The following is a 17,736-nucleotide window of genomic DNA, read 5'->3' as shown; positions in this document are numbered from 1 at the left end:
CCCCGGTCAGTAGACCTTATGCTATAGCCAGGATAGTATAAATGCATCCCACTCCCTCGGCCAGTAGACCTAATGCCAATGCAATAGCCCTTTCGACCTCCTTGACAAAGACTATCACTATCACTATCAGTCACTGACAGCAGGGTGGAGTCAAGTCAACCATCCACTAAATGAAACAAATTTTAATGTGTAGGTGTGGGTGGGGGTTCTAGTGCAACAAGTCAGAATGCTTCAGGATATGATGCAGAAAATGAAACAAGCGAATGACGAGCAACATGGTTTGATGGCAATGATATAAAAATATAAATAAATATAAATAGGCTACTTATTTAATTATTATGCATAAAATCAGCTGATATAATATACATGTTGGCTATGTGACCGAAAGCACGAGAGCCTTTAATCACCAACCTTTGTTCGTAACAGACTACTGCCGTCAGGACATTTCAAAACAGAACACATATATATATAACAGTAACACAGTACACATATATAACAGTAACACAGTACACACATATATAACAGTAACACAGTACACATATATATAACAGTAACACAGTACACATATATAACAGTGACACAGTCCCATGGGTCACAGCAGACAAACATTACTATGACAACCCACAGTTCAAACAATGAATTCAATGAACATTGTGTAACTGAAAGAGAGTGGTGCTGCTACCAACTTAACGTCCAACAAAGCAATAATTAGGGAGACTAATCCCACTGTCATCATACCAGAGTGTCGCTGTATGTCCCATACACCGTGAGTACACCAGTATTTTGGTCCATCAATGAATTATTTTTGAGGCAGCCATCCTTGTACAGGTGCTGTTTTAGCCCTGTAACCACAGTACTAACAGCACTACTAGTACCATTGGTGGTTTACTCTGAAACATGTTGGTTAAAATATCGTGCAACCAGTAAAAAAAAGGAAAGGAACAAAGCTTTCTACTGCAAAGTTTTTTTCCATTTGCAGTCACAAGCTTTACGATGTACAGTGATGATGTGGAGTCAGGGGAAAACATCTAAGTCATAGTTGGAATTTTTAAAGTTCAGAAAACAAAACTACAGCATAGCATGCACATACATAGCGAAATCTGCAGTTGGCTGGAAAAGTTCTCGTTATCATGTACAAATTGTTCAATGTCTACATGTTTTAAATACCAAGAATATAATTTAAAATATCTGGACCTGAAGACCTTTTTACGTTGATGTTTCACTGTTTACACATTTGCTGTGTGCGAGTGCTAGACTGAAGTTTTGAGCTGTCTGACATTCTTTCTATCACAAGTCAAGGTTGGTCTCATGCACAGCCGACACAAAACGTACTTTGTAGGGCTGCCCACCCACCAGCATAGGTTTGAGTAATCAACATATAAATTTAGGCATCTGGCTTCAAAATATATGTAAAATGGCTTTGACACATGTTTCTGTCAGGAAAGTAGCACTGAGCGACAACTACAAGGGCTCAGTGTAGAGGGGGTGTTCAAGTTCCATCTGCACGTGACATTCGGACATTGTGACCGTCCGGCTCTGGTAGTTTTTCTTCACTTTTACACCGTGAAGGTTGGCAGTGGGCTGAGGTAGCCAAAAGTTGGAAAAAATCTGAATAAGGGGTACCGGGTATTAGGATCATATTTTCGTAAAACTGAATAAAAATCGTAACAATTCCGCCAACTTCGTAATGATTGGCAGCCCTGACTTTGGATAAATCCCACATGATAGCCCTGTGGGGAGGCTCTGTCAAAATACGATTGTCCTCACACGAGAATATGGCAACCAGAGTAACAACAGGAAAAACAAACATCGGAGCTTGTCATGAGGTCATACGGTCATACAGTCATACTGTCTGTCGTACGCCCCAAGTCTTCAAATAAAAACAACCCCAATCGATGTAGAAAGAGCTTGCTAGGAAAATACAGCATAATACGGACAGCTCAAATTCATCAGTAACTTGGTACGTTTTATTGTTTTCCTGAACTCCTGGGAGAGTAGGGTGTGTGCAATGTGCACCACATCTGTTCCCCCTTGACCATCAATGATTTATTTATACAGGCACCAGCCATCCATGTCCAGGTGCTGTTTTAGCCTAAATCTATTCCCCCTACCATTCATATCTTGACAATAATAATAGGGTACCATACCCAATTGGGTGGCCATGGTTTACTGCGCACCTACTTCAAATATTGGACAAAATTGGTGCATAATCCAGAATCTCAAAAGTCTTATCTAAGAGAAAGAAAACAACACAAGACCTTAGATGTCCTGACCTTATGTTCAATACTTCAACAGGTGAAGTTTCAGAGATGAGCGTTCCTCAAATAAAAAAGTAAACAAACTGAGACAGAAGCAACAAAATTTTTTACAACATCTGGTTAATGGTGTAGATAATAAAAAGAACTTTCTAGAACTGAAGGAAAAAGGCAACACCGATTAACTCACTGAGCCCAGGTCCTGAACAAAGACGAGATCGGGATTTTGTCTTTTCTTTTCAAAATGAAAATCTCATTCCAATAATGCAATATAATTTTTGTACGAAGCTTTAGACGAATCATTTTCCTAAGTGGAAATACAGAGTTCAGAAATATACTGAAGTACTAGAAGTATAGAGAAGTAAAGCTACTTTCTCTCCGGTGACATAGTCTACATGTTTTCACTTTGCTTTTATAAATAGGGATTTTTTTAGAACTTTGCAAGACAGCATCATAGTAATTTAAAAATACAGCTATGATCAAGTCCTTATATTTTTGTGTCATAATAATTTTTGGCGTCATTTTCTGTCACATTAAGTGAGAAGAAATGTTTTCCAAAATAAAAAATAGTGAGGTATTAAAAAAATTAGTGGAAAAAAAGTTTTTCAGATAACTTGGTAAAAATAAAAGTGCAATAAAGAGGAAAAATGCATCATTGCCTAAGCCATATATTAAGCCCGTAGCTTAATATTTACATTCCGGAGAACTTTTTTTTAAAAGTGAGAAAATGGCCCGGATGGAGCGACCACCGCTGTTCCGTACTGGCAAGGGCCCAGTGAGTTAAAATTGAAAACTTTGTCTAGAAGTAGAAGGAGCTAAAGTGTGACAGAAGCAGGAGTTAAAGAGTGATTGTGACAAAAGTAGTAGAAGGAGCAGCAATGTGACAGTCCACCTGCTTGCAGTCTCAGATCTAGCAAAGCGAATAAAGAACAACACATTGTTTTGTTAGAGCTCTATGTGTGGGCTGAACAAGTTGTACAAAATAAGCCCCTCCTTTCTGAAAAGCTTTAACTAGTAAATTGGCTGACTAAGGCATCACTCACTCCACCATACGTCATTGTGAAAAGTAATGTGGGGAGCAGTTGACATGTGGACCTTTCATCAATGTGTCATTAATTATTTTTTTGCTCCTGAATAAAAAAAATAAAACAACTGAGAAAAATGTAAAGGTTAGTAATAAGCTCTGTTGTAAAGATAACTGATAAACTTGATTGTAATGAAACAAAGCAGCAACGCTGTGCGAACTATTCCACTTTCTTGAACAGCACCCTCAAGTGTTCCGTCATGGAAGTGTTCTCAGTCTCCATAAACATCACATGTTCCAGCTCATCACCCAGCCGCTTCAACGTCCGCTTGGTCTGAGGAGATGGAAATTAAAAATGTTTACGTCGCGTCCTTTTTCACACCTTCAAAGCCAAAGAAGCCCATCTAATTAATCCCGAGGGTTTAAAACATCTACTGTCTGTCACAACCAATCTAAGCCTGTAAACTTTGCCCGTCAACCAGTCAAAAATCTTTCCCTCATTCTCGTAATCAACTTGGGTGATACCATGGTAAAAACAAGTCAGATTTCACTCAGAAGACATTCTGTATCATCAGTGACCCAGTGGTTAACCTCTCGGACTGTTAATCTTGGATTCGAATCTCGTCAGGGTCTCGACGTTGTGTCCTTGGAAAAGACACTACATAAATTTTCCTCACTTTTTCCATGAGCGAACGGGTACCCCACTATATAGAGCAGAAGATCTTCAGTTTGATATTGTTAGTGTTTGACTGCATGTCATCCATGGATTGCAGTTGCACTGTATGCTTCCCAGGAAGCCGAGAAAGTTTCTGCATGTCCAAAGGTGTGCAGGGGAAATAATCATTGCAAAGTGCAAAGAACGCTGAAGAGCATCGATATATATGCTATATGTGCAATTATTGTTATCATTACAAGCAGATGTGCTAGTCTCAGATACAGCATCTATTGACAAATATGATGACTCTTACCAAAATCTATTCATTACTCAACAATTTTTTTCTCTTCAATTAGCAGAATACTTTCACAGGCCATAGTTTGCCCATCCCCTGCCTTAGAACCTACCTTTTTCACTTCTGGAGGTTTGTTGAAGGAAGTCCGGCCAAGGTCAGCGGTCTCCACGGTCAATGCTTGACCTTGCACGTCGCCCTCTTGGATCTCCACAACACCTGGCCAGGACACACACACAACAGTTTATTGAAGACAACCCAGTCTAACCAGCAGATTTTTAAAAACCAAGATCCATCGAGACAATAATTTCACTTTTTAGTCTTGCTAAACTGTCATTCATTTCCCAGCAATTCAGAAGTTCTACTCCTTTGCCAGCCCAGCTACAACAACACCAAAAGCTGAACCGGGAGTCCAGAAAGAATAAAACATCAGGAAGAATCAAAATGCAATAGAGAGCTTTGGTATGTAAAATCAACTATTATTTAAAAAACCTGCTCTCAATATGAAGGGTCCAGGATAAAAACGACAAACTAAAAGAGAAGGAAAGAAAAGAGTGAGCTCAAGAAAATCATCTCACACACACACCTAAATTATGAGCAGAGACAAAAGCGATGTGGTTTGTCTGCGGCTTGACCCGGATGAATCCCGTCTCTCGGTGAAGAGGCATGCTACCATCTGTCTTGTACGAGTAAAACCTGGCAGACAAACAAATGTACGTTATGCACTTTCCTCTTTGACGATACCGGAAATGATTCAGGTAACAAAAAATATCAGTCTCTGCAAAATGAAATTAAAAACAAAAACCCAGAAAACGTGCAATTTATTTGACAAAATAAGTGGAACAAAATACAGGAATACAATTCATGTTTACATCAGCTGAAACTGACCAGGCACAAAAATAATCAAAATGGCGAGACAGTGATAGTGATATAATAGGACAAAAATAAGCTTCTCTTTAAATTTCTTCTGCTTTTGATCATTTCAAAAGTTTGATAATTATTTATAGTTCAGCTCCTAAAATTCTCTAAATTTCTCGACACAGCCTTTCTTAATAAGCAGTGACACATGAATAATACAAAAGCTCACAGTAGTTTTGATTCCCCAGGGAGGAAATATTCTAGTAAGTATCTCTCTCTGTCTGCTGCGATACTGTATCCCTCTCAGCTCAGATTGGCTCCAACACGCAGGGCTGAAACAGCCTTCCCCTACTGAATGACCTTCCTACTGAATGACCTTCCTACTAAATGACCTTCCTCTACTGAATGACCTTCCTACTGAATGACCTTCCTACTGAATGACCTTCCTCTACTGAATGACCTTCCTACTGAATGACCTTCCTCTACTGAATGACCTTCCTCTACTGAATGACCTTCCTCTACTGAATGACCTTCCCCTACTGAATGACCTTCCCCTACTGAATGACCTTCCTCTACTGAATGACCTTCCTACTGAATGACCTTCCCCTACTGAATGACCTTCCTACTGAATGACCTTCCCCTACTGAATGACCTTCCTACTGAATGACCTTCCTCTACTGAATGACCTTCCTACTGAATGACCTTCCTACTGAATGACCTTCCTACTGAATGACCTTCCTACTGAATGACCTTCCTCTACTGAATGACCTTCCTACTGAATGACCTTCCTCTACTGAATGACCTTCCTACTGAATGACCTTCCCCTACTGAATGACCTTCCTACTGAATGACCTTCCTCTACTGAATGACCTTCCTCTACTGAATGACCTTCCTACTGAATGACCTTCCTACTGAATGACCTTCCATGTTAAAGGAGGCGTAAAAGTAAAACAATTCTGACCATCAAAAGTCACACAAAAAGGTCTTACTTGTATTCTACAATTGGTTTCTTTGGAATGGGTTGGAATTCGGCTTCCTCTGTGTATGTGAATTCAGAGATGGTTGGGTACTGCCCCTTTCCTGTCTCCGCCTTCCATGTTCCAAAAAGCCATGCTAAAGGTTTCAGCAGGTCGTGGAACTTCAAATCTGTGGGGGTAAATAAGAAAGGAGTAGCCGCAAGTCTTGCAGCAAATACAACAAGCTCACAGACAAATCCATATCTCAGAAATACAAAGTTCTACCTGCTCAGTGCCTAGTTTTTACCAATTAGATGGTAACATTTTTGAGTTTCACAACATGTCCAGCTTTTTCTAATGCACTTCTTTAAATATATCTTGATAACCACTCCGAATATTCTGAAGACTTTGATAGAGCAGGATAGAACATTTGGTTTTTTACCTCGTGGTCTAAAGTAACTAAAATTCAAAACAGCCAAAAGTATCAGAAAGAACTGAAGAATTATATGGTAGTAATGCACTGTCTGAAATCAAATCCTTCTAAATACCAAACAATTTTTTTCTCACCAGTAACTAAATATAGATTTTACGTTCCTGAGATTCTTCTGTGACTCTGTCCTTCTCTGTACTGGCCAGTGCTCAGTCGGTTAAACAGAACAGTAGAATGGAAATGTGTCAAGTGAACAGCTACAACTTCCCTTCACTTCAACTTCATTCAGTGCGGTCAAGGCATCTGTTAGAGTCAGAAGTTGTATAGATGTCCCTTTTTTCAATTTACAAAGGCTGAAGCCTACTTTTATCAATTTTAGGAACACCAACAGATCATAAAAATCTGCTTTTAAATATAAAAAATGGAAATTCTCTCATCCTATGAAGTAAAGGTATTAAGGTTTTACTGTAGGCCTACATAAATTCAAAAGTTCTGTTATGTCAATAAATTGTAAGTCTTACCTTCACCCGACATGTTGGCTGATATAACGCTTGATTTTAAAGGCCTCAGAAATTTGCTTCCTGAAAAAAAAAAAAAGATAATGAAAAGGAGAAAGACATCAAATAAATTATATTCAGGAACATGAACAGGCAATTTAGAGTCACCGAAATTGTGTAATTTTTAGCCGTATGACGTACCATGGATGCCTATGAGATGTTTACATCTCTTGTGCACATCCCGCTAATCATGTGGCTCTTGTTCTTCTGTACAGAGATTTAGACAAAAGTACAGCAGACATATTCAGGAGAATAACAAAATCAGTACCAGAATTCGCTAACTAGTTTACTGCTAGGCTTCCAGTTCCAGGCCATCGATAAATATACAGGTCAAGTCTTCCAGATGAACAAATGATTTCGTAAAATGTTAACACCAAAACGACTTGAAAAGGCAGCAATTAACATTTTGACTTAGATTCTATTTTTGCAATTTTTCGAAATTATAGACGACTATATATAGAAGGGTAGGAAATGAGGAAAAAGTGACATTATCAATCTTCAAAAACCTAGGGACCAAAAAATATACTATTGGATCATAGATCTATCTCTATGTTTATGTGAGGCATCATGGTGAAATCAGGCGCTTGTCAAAGTTTAATGAAATGAAAGAAATCGGCATTTTTTCGGCCGATGGGAAATTTTTAAATTAATTTGTTGTGTGGCTTTAACACCTTTTATCCATTAAACAACAAATTTTTGTGTGGACTTAACGGGGGAAAAAGTGATTAAAGGCACAAAAGATATAAATTTTACGTTTCCAAGTACTCTCAGGCTATGTAAGTTACCAAAATTTGAAGGAAATTTTCTTGCTAATTTTATCTCTGAAACCAGGTGACCCTGACCTCCTTCAATCACAAGTATTTCGACTTCTATTCAGCATAAATGAATGGGTTTTTTTTACCAAAAGGAAGGCAAATGAAAAAGGCTTTAAAAGTTGATACCAATACCCCATATATATGACCAAAAATTGACCACTACAGCATCATCACTTCCACCACCAATTGTCTTTATATGTTTAACTTCATTTTATTGAGTGTTATAGTTTTTTTGTAACGTTCTTTTCTTTTATCACATCGCACAAAACCGACAGCTGTGGCCTCTTCCCAACACCTCTCCCCCCCAGCAAGCCAAGAGTGCAAGATCGTTATGCGCAGGCGCAGTCACTTCCCATTGGTCGACATATTAACTTTGCCCCTGGCAAGGTCAGCTCAACTTAATCGTTCTGTTCATGCAATGATACAGGGAGGGCCAGTTTAGAGATCTAAATCTAGTAACTGGATATTAAAGCTCATGTCTCGACTGTTATCATTACGAAAATATATTAAATCTAGAGTCTAGTAAATGCTGGAAAATTTAGAAACACGGGTCGGAAGTCGGAACAGACGTAACGCTTGACTAAATTCAGAGTCCGAAAATAATTTTTCTCTGCGAGTCCAAATAGCCACTTCGTAGGGGTAAGGCCAGGGTTGGGGTAAGGGTGGTAGGGTTTGATTTTGGGGTAAAGGTAAAGGTAGGGGTTGGGTTAGGGTTAGCCTCTAGGTCTCTTTTTTATAGGTCTATTTTACTGCGTTTGTTAGATTCTAGTTGTCGCTTGCTGCGGAAGTTCTGTCCTGCCTTTAAAAGTCAGTCTTATCACAGCACGAAATCTAGACTCTAGATCGAAAGGACCGATAGGCGGACAAGATCAAGAAGCTAAGTTAGGCTTAGAAGCTAGATCTAGATCTAGTAGGAGGGGGCCGCGGTGACCCGAACCCGCTCTTGAGTCTAGATTCTAGATCTGGACTAATCTGAATCCAATGGTGCAAAGCTCGTTGAATGTCATTCCGTTGTTAAATGAAATTTATTCCGCTCAGACAAGCATGACACTTTGTACCTTGTTGTAGAAAGTAGAAACATGAAGAACTTACGCGACTCCACGTACTTTCGATTTCTCACTTGAACTTTATCCTTTCAGCAAAGATGGCGACCGGAAGTAAAAAATACCACAGCCTTTTCTGACTTCGGATGCATCGGAATTAAAAAGGAATTTTTATGCATTATTGATCTCCCTGTTAGAATAAAAATCACATTATTATGGTCAAGGGGAATTAACTGAATTTATTATTAATAGTATGTATTATCTTTTTGTATGATTATTCTTAGTTATTTCTCTTGATGATATTAGTACCCTCTTCCTTGTTGAAAACTTAATTCTTCTTTATTATTGTTTTGGTGAACTTCCACTCACCACTCTTGTGTGGCATATATGTGCCCTGAGCAAGTCAGTTGTAATAAATCCTCTCATCAAAGATCATTGAGTTGAAACATATATATTTTTCCTCCATGTGAAATGATCAGAAATGGCAGCCTCAATACTCCCAAACTTGTGCATAGATCTACAGTTGGTTTGTTGCCATCACAAAAGGTGGATCGGGCAAAATGGTAAAGCGGCTTTTCTCACATAACTACAACTCAATTCAGTTTAAGGAGTTAGCCTAAAAGGGAAGGGGGGGGGGGGAGGCATGTTATAACCTATATATATGGTGTATCTGGTACATGTATGTCTAAATTCATGTAACATATGTCAAGGAAAAGTGGAATGCACACCCTCAAAACTATGGATGTAGTATCAAAATGAGATGAACTTTGGAAGAAAAACCATTAAAATGTTAAAATCTATTAAATACAGACAGGGTGATCGCCCCCAGGGCAGTGCCACTGACTGAAGAGTCTTTAGGTCATTCCCAAAGGGGGGATATAAACACGTTCTTTTATGCACAGTAGAATTGTAAACGGGCTGATTTATCAATGTCATGCTCATATTGTGTCAGAAGGGGAATTGCTGCTTTTTCTTTACTCATCCTCACTATCATCATTTTCCTCTACTTCTTTTGTATATTTGTTACTCTCTTGTGAACTGCTATTTCTGAGGTGCCTTGATAGTCGAAGCAGATTTTGTGATGTTGAGGCTAGAGGGGTGAGCAGAGTAAGCCTGATTCCCCTTTTGGACTTCTCGGTTGACATCCACCCCTTGGTGCTCATATGACCTTATGCAGCTGCGAGAGCCGTAAAACCGTACTATTTTAAGACAAGATGATTAAAAAAGAATGAAACAATTTAATTACGCAACATTTTGATAAGGAAAAGCAAAAGAAAACTTAAGCTGTGTCAAAGAGTGAAAAGTATTGTACTCACAATCAAATTTTATTTCTTGTCTTACAAGCATTCAATGTGACCATTATCAACAACATGAGCAACATCAAAGCCATAAAAAGAAATCACCCCAGACGCATATCAGCATATCAGGGTCCACTGAGTGAATCACTGTTGTTATTCCATGTTGAAGGTCGTCGAGGTTATTGGGCAACTGTGTAACATAATTGCGACCTTTTATACATGCCCACAAGAAAAAAATTACACACTGTGAGGTCTGGGGATCTAGCAGGCCAAGCACAGAGAGCAAGGTTTTGAGCTCCTCTCCGACCAATCCATCGCTGAGGCATAGTTATAAAATTCAAAAATTAGATAACTCCTCTTTCAAAAGGTCATTGACTCATTCCATAACGATGTATTAGAACTGAAGTAATGTGTCATAATATTCTTTTTTATTTCAAATTTAGATAATAGCTTTTTCAAACGGTCATTGATTGTAACGATGCTTGAGAACTGAAGCAAGGCGTCATAAAATTTAAAAATCAGTTCATTCTTTTTTAATGATGTATAGAACCTTTGTGACCCACAGCATGGCCTAAGTATTTGGTTGTTGCAAAAGGGTACACATTTTATGAATATATGATCTTAATGTGCATGCAAGGGATGGAGGGGGAAAGCTGGATGCACTTTGGTAGGCACAAGATCTACTGCATATCTATGTGTGTTCCTTTTTCTATTGTGGTAACTATTTGATTGTAAACAGCTGTAGAGCGCACAAAAAGCATGCTGCATTAACCCTGTGTATCTAAAAGTATGATAAGTCAACCTCAATGAGATTAGGAATAAAAGGTACTAGAAAAAGGAAGGGAAAAATGAGGGGAAAGAATCACTGGAAAAGAAAGGTGCCAAAACGAATAAAATATAATTTTGTTCTGTAGTAAGTAATCTATGTTAGCATGTAATAAAAACAATCCCATTCACTTATCATTAGGACTGTAACAACAGTGTATGTAAACTTGATTCCCGTCTACAACAGGATTTGGCTATAACAGGAAGTATTCTGGTAGTCCTCTTAAACTTTTCAAGGACCCCCGAGCAAGTGTTGAGTTCCTGCATGCTGTTGGCATCGCTGACCGTTTATGACGCCACAGCGCCAGAAGAGAGAGAGGGAGGGAGGGAGGGAGGGAGGGAGGGAGAGGGAGAGGGAGAGAGAGAGAGAGAGAGAGAGAGAGAGAGAGGGCACTCTGTAGAGGGGGGTAGGTTGAGGAGAACCCTATCAAATGCTACAACAACAAATACGACAGGCCAATGAACCGAGCATTTGTGTGTCTGCCTGGAGAAAGGTTCCAGTTGTCAGAAAATTTTTATATTAAAATAAGAACATATTCTAATAGCAAATTCAATGTTGAACACGCTGATTTTTAAATCATTTAAATATAAGGAGATTTGCCACATATTGTAACACAAGGTGTAAAAACAAAGTTTGGAGGAAAACGAAATTTCTAGCACTTTTTTTTAACTTTGGAGAAGTACAACATGTTGCTAAAATAACTAATAAAAAATTAAAATGTTATAAAATCTTGTCCATATGTTATCAAGAAATAGTTAAATGTGTGTTTTCGGATAAAAACAAAATTTTTGAACAGGTAGCCAACAACTTTTGTAGCCTTTTCCCCCCGCTGCTCAAAAATAGCTTTGCCGACAACTGAGACCTTTCTCCAGGCACACATGTCACAAACACATATTTTTTAGAACTCACCGGGAGATCTGAGCCGCTCGTTGAAGAAAAGTTTGACGGTGGCCTGCTGGAAATATTTTTTCATGATGCTGTCTTTATCCGACTGTATTGCCGTTTTCCTCTTCCTCGTGACACAGCTGTTCGGCACAGGCCGCTGTTTTCTCCTTCTTTTTAGCTGTGCCGCGTGTTGATGCATGGGTTGTGGTGGCGGTGGGGGCCGAAGTTGGGGATTCTTTTGTTGTTGCTGCTGCTGCTGATGTTGTTGTTGTTGTTGTTGTTGTTGTGGTGTTTGATGATGCTGCTCTATATTTGTTGTGGTAACGATATTAGTCACAGCAGCAGACTCAGAATCTGTTAAGGGTATGTTCTGGTGCTGCTGCTGCTGCTGTTGTTGTTGTTGTTGTTGCAGGTGTATATGTCTCTGAAGGTCGGTAGTTTGAGGTAAGGCAGCAAAGGCTGGCGTGGTGACAGCTTGTTGATACGAGGAGAGGTCGTGGGGGTCGTTGGGGTCACGGGCAAGGTTTCTGGTCGTAACTTCGTCAACGCCCGGCCATGGCGGGAAGGGTGGCTGGGAGGTGCGCATGTCGTGGTGGGCATTCACCGAAGGGAGAGTGTGGTGCATGCTGGGAGACGTGACCGCCACGGCTGCCGGAAGTGTGGTGGGCTGTTGGTAGTGCTGGGTGTGGAGGCAAAACGCGGGGCTGGGCTGGAACTGTTGGCCCGTCACTGCATAAACAGTGGGTGGTTGGTAGCTGGCCTGGCTGACCATGTACTGGTGCTGTTGTTGTTGTTGCTGATGCTGTTGTTGTGGATGTTGTTGTTGATGGTGATGTTGTGGTTGTTGCTGTTGCTGCTGCTGATGTTGTAGATGTTGTTGTTGTTGTTGTTGATGCAGTTGTTGATGAAGGTGTTGCTGGTGTTGCGGCTGACCATGTGAAGTGCCGGTGACGGGGACTGCCTGGACCTTCAAGTGCGGAGCTATCTGTAACTGTGGCGGTGGTTGTACTGCTTGTCCTTGAGGTTTAGCTTGTTGCATTATGATGGCATGCTGCGGGTGGCCAAGATGGGACGGAGACAACGAGGACACGTTGGAAATTGGAATGTGGATTTCTATCGGCTGCTCCTCCTGACCTTCCGAAATTCCTATAATGTTTAACGGGCCGAGCTCCCCGACAGAGTCACCACTGCTATCGATGTCAAGGTCATTATTCTCAGTGGAATCATCGTCATTGTCATTTGCAAGCCCAGACATGGGCTTCAGTTTGGGATTCACCAGCCTGGTTTTGATATTGTGAATGTCCTTCATGAGAATGACTTTCCCGGTGACCTGCATGAGTTTCTCCCGCAGAAGTTTCTTGTCGGGCTCCAAGCTGAGGAGTGTGGCGATCTCCTCCTGGGAACCCTGGTCCAACTTCCTCTGTTTGGGGTGTAGGCGGAACTCCACCTGTGGGAAGAAAAATATCACTTAGGTTATCAAAGTATTCCAATACTGGCTTTGGGCAGGGGGGGGGGGAGGATTTTCTCAACTTCCTCCATCTATCTGGAACTCTCCCGCAGTATTTGACTCTTTGAGGGGTACAAAGTCGGAGGTAAAATTAGAAATGCATTCAAAAATAAACTTCATGAAATGCCATCTAGAATATTTGTTCTTCATTTTTTCATAGTACTCTTATAATAATCTGACGTGCTTCATCATTGTGTTGTGATAGTTACTAAATGCACGAGTGTCTGTTTTTGTGATAGCGTTAAACTAAATGTATGCATGTTCATGCTCATGTATTTTTTGTGTTGATTATAATTTATCATAATGATCAGCATTCTCTTTGCGCCTGTGAAATATGGCAAGTACATAATTTCTGTGTTACTGTAAACATTTTTACACCAAAATCAACGTAATCATGATCATTTGGGAGACAGGCTGTTTTGACCCTGTATGTAAGAGCCCAGTGCAGGCTGAGCGGAACACAGTATTCCATCAAATTGACTGAGCTACTTTGTCAAAACGGTCTACACTCAGGAATCAAACCCACACCTATTCTACGTGTAACTGCAAAGGACATAACTGCTACACTGTAGATGTCAATGGACATTTCGAACAACACTCAGAAAACACGGAGCCAAAAAACAAAATGTTTCCAACTCGAAGACAAGCTATCATGGACAAAGCAGCAAATCCACGGATTTTCTATTCTTAGACTATGTCACTATGTATTCTTACAGATATGTTTGTCACTTCAATTAGTATTATTATTTCAACTTTTTTTATCTTCCAAATATGAACCCTTCCATCTCCAGCCACTGTTGTGCACTTTCTAACCCCAGCAGTATTTCAGAAAAAAAGGCATGCATTCTAAAAGTGATGTAGTGTCTTCGTAATGAGGTTTAGATAATAACATATATGACAATGTTTAAAGGCAAACGGACAAATATTATAAAAACTTAAGTGTAATCAGTACCGCTGCCATTTCGAAAAATGCGCAAATTTGGTACCTCCCGAAACTGAGGATATATATAATATATGAACGCTCTTGGGATGAAGGGAGGTACAAGCGCTGCTGAAAATATACGCCTATGGGGCTGTGAGGGTTAACACCAATGTAGTTAACTGCCAGGATGCTGGTAGGAGACATAACTAGCTTTAAAAAATTTTGTACAGTGGTTATGGAGCTTTTCATTGCAGTCAAATTGTGAGACAAATGTCGAGATTATTAAACCTTCAGAGAAAAATTTCAAACTCACAAAAAACACAAACTATTTTCTTGACCCTCAAATTCACCGTAGGTGGGATTTAAAATGTAATATTATGTCCTCAGTAACTCATACCAAAAAATACAGCGTCGTTTTCTAACAAGAACTGAGTTACCTCTGAGAGCTCATGATTGTGAGACGGGCACATCTCACGGACAAACAGTCTCTGACCGTCCACCGTGGCTCGTACTTTGAGAGAAAAAGGGCAAGCTTGCTTGATTGTTCTGTTGGAAATAGTACACAAATTGTATGCTGAGACATTGAACAAAGAATTAGATTGAATGTCCCATGGGATTATTATATATACACTAAATACTATATAATCAACGTTGCTAGAAGTAAGATGATCATCATGCACAAAAAGAGACACTCATCACATATTTTTGGGAAGGAAGTTTCTGTAATGAGCGATCACCCCAATAAACACAATATAGAAGAGACCTAACCCTAACCCAGGCCCAACCCCTAACACTAACCCTTCGTAACCCTCTATTCTACTTTGTTTCATAGTGGTAGCTAGTTACGGAATTTCTCCCTATTTTTTCACATCACAATCTCAACCTTTTTATCCATCACAAGCACTATAATTTTGAAAGGCACACACATGAAAAAAAAAATACACAAAAGAAAACTACACAATAAGCCCAGACTGAGTGGAAGACTGAAAATAAAAGATGGGGTGGGGGCGGGGGGACTCACTTGTGGCTTCTTTTTCCAGTGGAATGGGATACATATTTCTTTCCACCATACGTGCAGCAGTAAGAAATGTCACTGTACTTTATGGCTGGGTTATACTTCTTCCGTTGATTTCTTTTGGCAGCAGCCTCCACTTTCCTTGTGTCCCGGATAATCAAGTTCACAAAATTCTCTGCTTCATAAGCCTGAACAGCGCTGGTCAAGTCATCATACGTATCAAATTCTGCTCCAACTTCTACGGCCATGGTCGTAAGCTTCACTCAATCAAAATCAAACCCGCATGAAACTGTACAAGCCAGAAGCAACCATGTGCTGGAAAATTGAAAAAAAAAAATTACCAGCTACTCGTCAAGTCAGTGTGGGTGATAATTTTGTGACAGGGAATCAGTCAAGTAGATCTAGATCACGGCCTCTATAGAGCTAGATTCTAGATTAAGAAAGGATTCAGAAAAAAACATTGACAAAGGCCAATGAGCACACATACTTTCAAAAATAAACTAAATGAGCTGGTAAGAGTAATTCAAAGAAAGTTCTTATACATGGGGCTTTAAAAGTATTTTTAGTTGGTAGAGTCAATTGCCACCGAGTGACACGGTGACAATTGACGCTGGAACCAATTGCCACCGAGTAAATTGGAGCTCTTTTGCATGGATGAGCATGCGTGCTCGGTGTTCTGTGTTCATGAACCTCCGCTATCATGCCTCTCTATACTCTGTGTGTGTGTGTCTCTCTCTCCCTAACCCTCGGCCCCCGGGTGCCAGATTTATGTTCCCTGTACATGATAAGAGTATTTCGGCACCTCGCCTTCCGTCCGGTCCCGTCGATCATTCCAGCCCCTGGCTCAGCACAGGCGCGCCGAGCATCATCCATGTGATGACCGGGACCTGTATTCCCGCACCTCAAGTGCGTGTGCGTCAGTCTGCTTGAGTTTGTAGAATCGCATGTGTTGGTTCTACTCAGAAGCAAGCTAGTCTACGTCTCATTAAAAACACGCCAAGTTGGTAGCTCTAAATGTTCGTCAAAAGAAATTAGAGAACAAATAGACCCACTTAGAACATGAGCAGCTTGAAACGATAGCCACGAAACAAGACTTCCATTTTACTGTACAAAATCTTTCAAATGAGCATGAATTTATGCAAAATGATATTACCTAATAAAAATAAGTTTATATTATAATAAGTTTTGAATACAGTAGTCTCCGCCTAAACGCACGCCATACAAAAGCACGCTCCACTCAAACGCACGCTTCCGTCGACAGGTTTTTTACTCTATATAATTTAAACGTACAAACGCACGGTCACTCCCTCTAAACGCATGCTCAGATCCATGAAACACGCCGACAGGTAAAGCTTGACAAGGGGAAATTTCCACTGCAACCTTCACAGCTTGCATTAATTATATATAGATCTAGATAGACAAGCCTAGAACATCGGATATTTGGTTCACTCTGTGGCAATTGACGCTATCTTTTTAGTTAATTTGGGGTTTCAGCAGTCAGCAGTGAGTTGGCATAGCAAGCCTAGCAGATGATCTAGCATCGGACAGGTCACTAGATCTAGACTAGATCTACGTAAGAGTAGTAAGACGTAAGTTGTAAGATTCCATTCCAGACTGTTTATAATTTTATTTTATTACCTACAAAGGCAGCTTCTATATCAACCCTATTTAACCAAACCCATTGAAATGAAAATATTACCTAGGCGTCATGTGTTGAAAACATTACACCAATGCCTAGTTGTTTCACTTTAGCCGAACGACTGTGCCTGCACTACTATAGTAGATCTATAGAGTCAAGTCAAAAGTGACTGCTCCAGTCCCCAAGTAACAAGAACCGGAAGTTGATAACTTTGTCCATAGCACATGACAGTAGTGTCCCTTGTAACCACGACGAACACTCCGCACTAGTTCTCTGTAGCTGAAGGTTCTTTCGTGGGTTCATTAGTTTCTTCTTTTTTTTTTAAAAAGTGCTTTACAAAGCTCGCAACTGCATGAGGTCACATGAGGGTGGGGGATACTTTAAACATTTTCAGTTGGTAGCTTACTCTTATTGATTTTGGACCCCCAAGGGATCTTTAAGGTGCGAAACTTGCACGCGAGATTTTTCCCCCTTGTCGGAGAAGGCTAAGTGTAGATCTTTCTTATCCACTTAGAATTCTGTGTTCTTATCATAAGATCAGGGGTGTGACTGAAAGACAGCAGTAAGAAGGAGCCAAGGAGTAGCAGTAGAGTAGAAGGCGGCAGAAAGTGACAGCGAGCCCAGAGGAGCGGCCAAAGGAGGAGGGACAGAAAGTGGAGACGAAAGCCTTAGTTTTTTTTACTGGCGAGAAACGCTGATGAGTCGAGTAGGGTGGGTGGGGGTGCTTTGGCAGGGGGAAACTAAGGCAGGGGTGGGTGA

General features: G+C 40.2%; 1 protein-coding gene across 1 annotated transcript; it reads right to left on the bottom strand.

Moving 5' to 3' along the window:
- Nucleotides 1-325: 325 nt before the first annotated feature.
- On the bottom strand, nt 326-17,173 carry LOC101864182 (mastermind-like protein 2). The gene is made up of 9 exons (XM_005110576.3): nt 17,038-17,173; nt 15,345-15,653; nt 14,761-14,869; nt 11,919-13,341; nt 6,992-7,051; nt 6,074-6,230; nt 4,813-4,922; nt 4,342-4,445; nt 326-3,613 (listed from the first exon to the last, which is right to left on the bottom strand). Exons 2-9 carry the CDS (start codon nt 15,584-15,586, stop codon nt 3,500-3,502), a joined length of 2,319 nt encoding a protein of 772 aa, XP_005110633.1. The 5' UTR covers nt 15,587-15,653; nt 17,038-17,173; the 3' UTR covers nt 326-3,499.
- Nucleotides 17,174-17,736: the final 563 nt, after the last annotated feature.

This window comes from Aplysia californica, unplaced genomic scaffold, assembly GCF_000002075.1.
Source record: "Aplysia californica isolate F4 #8 unplaced genomic scaffold, AplCal3.0 scaffold00911, whole genome shotgun sequence".
Classification (NCBI taxonomy): domain Eukaryota; kingdom Metazoa; phylum Mollusca; class Gastropoda; order Aplysiida; family Aplysiidae; genus Aplysia; species Aplysia californica.
The sequence above is the reverse complement of the archived record's forward strand: the minus strand, read 5'-3'. Positions and strand labels throughout refer to the sequence as shown.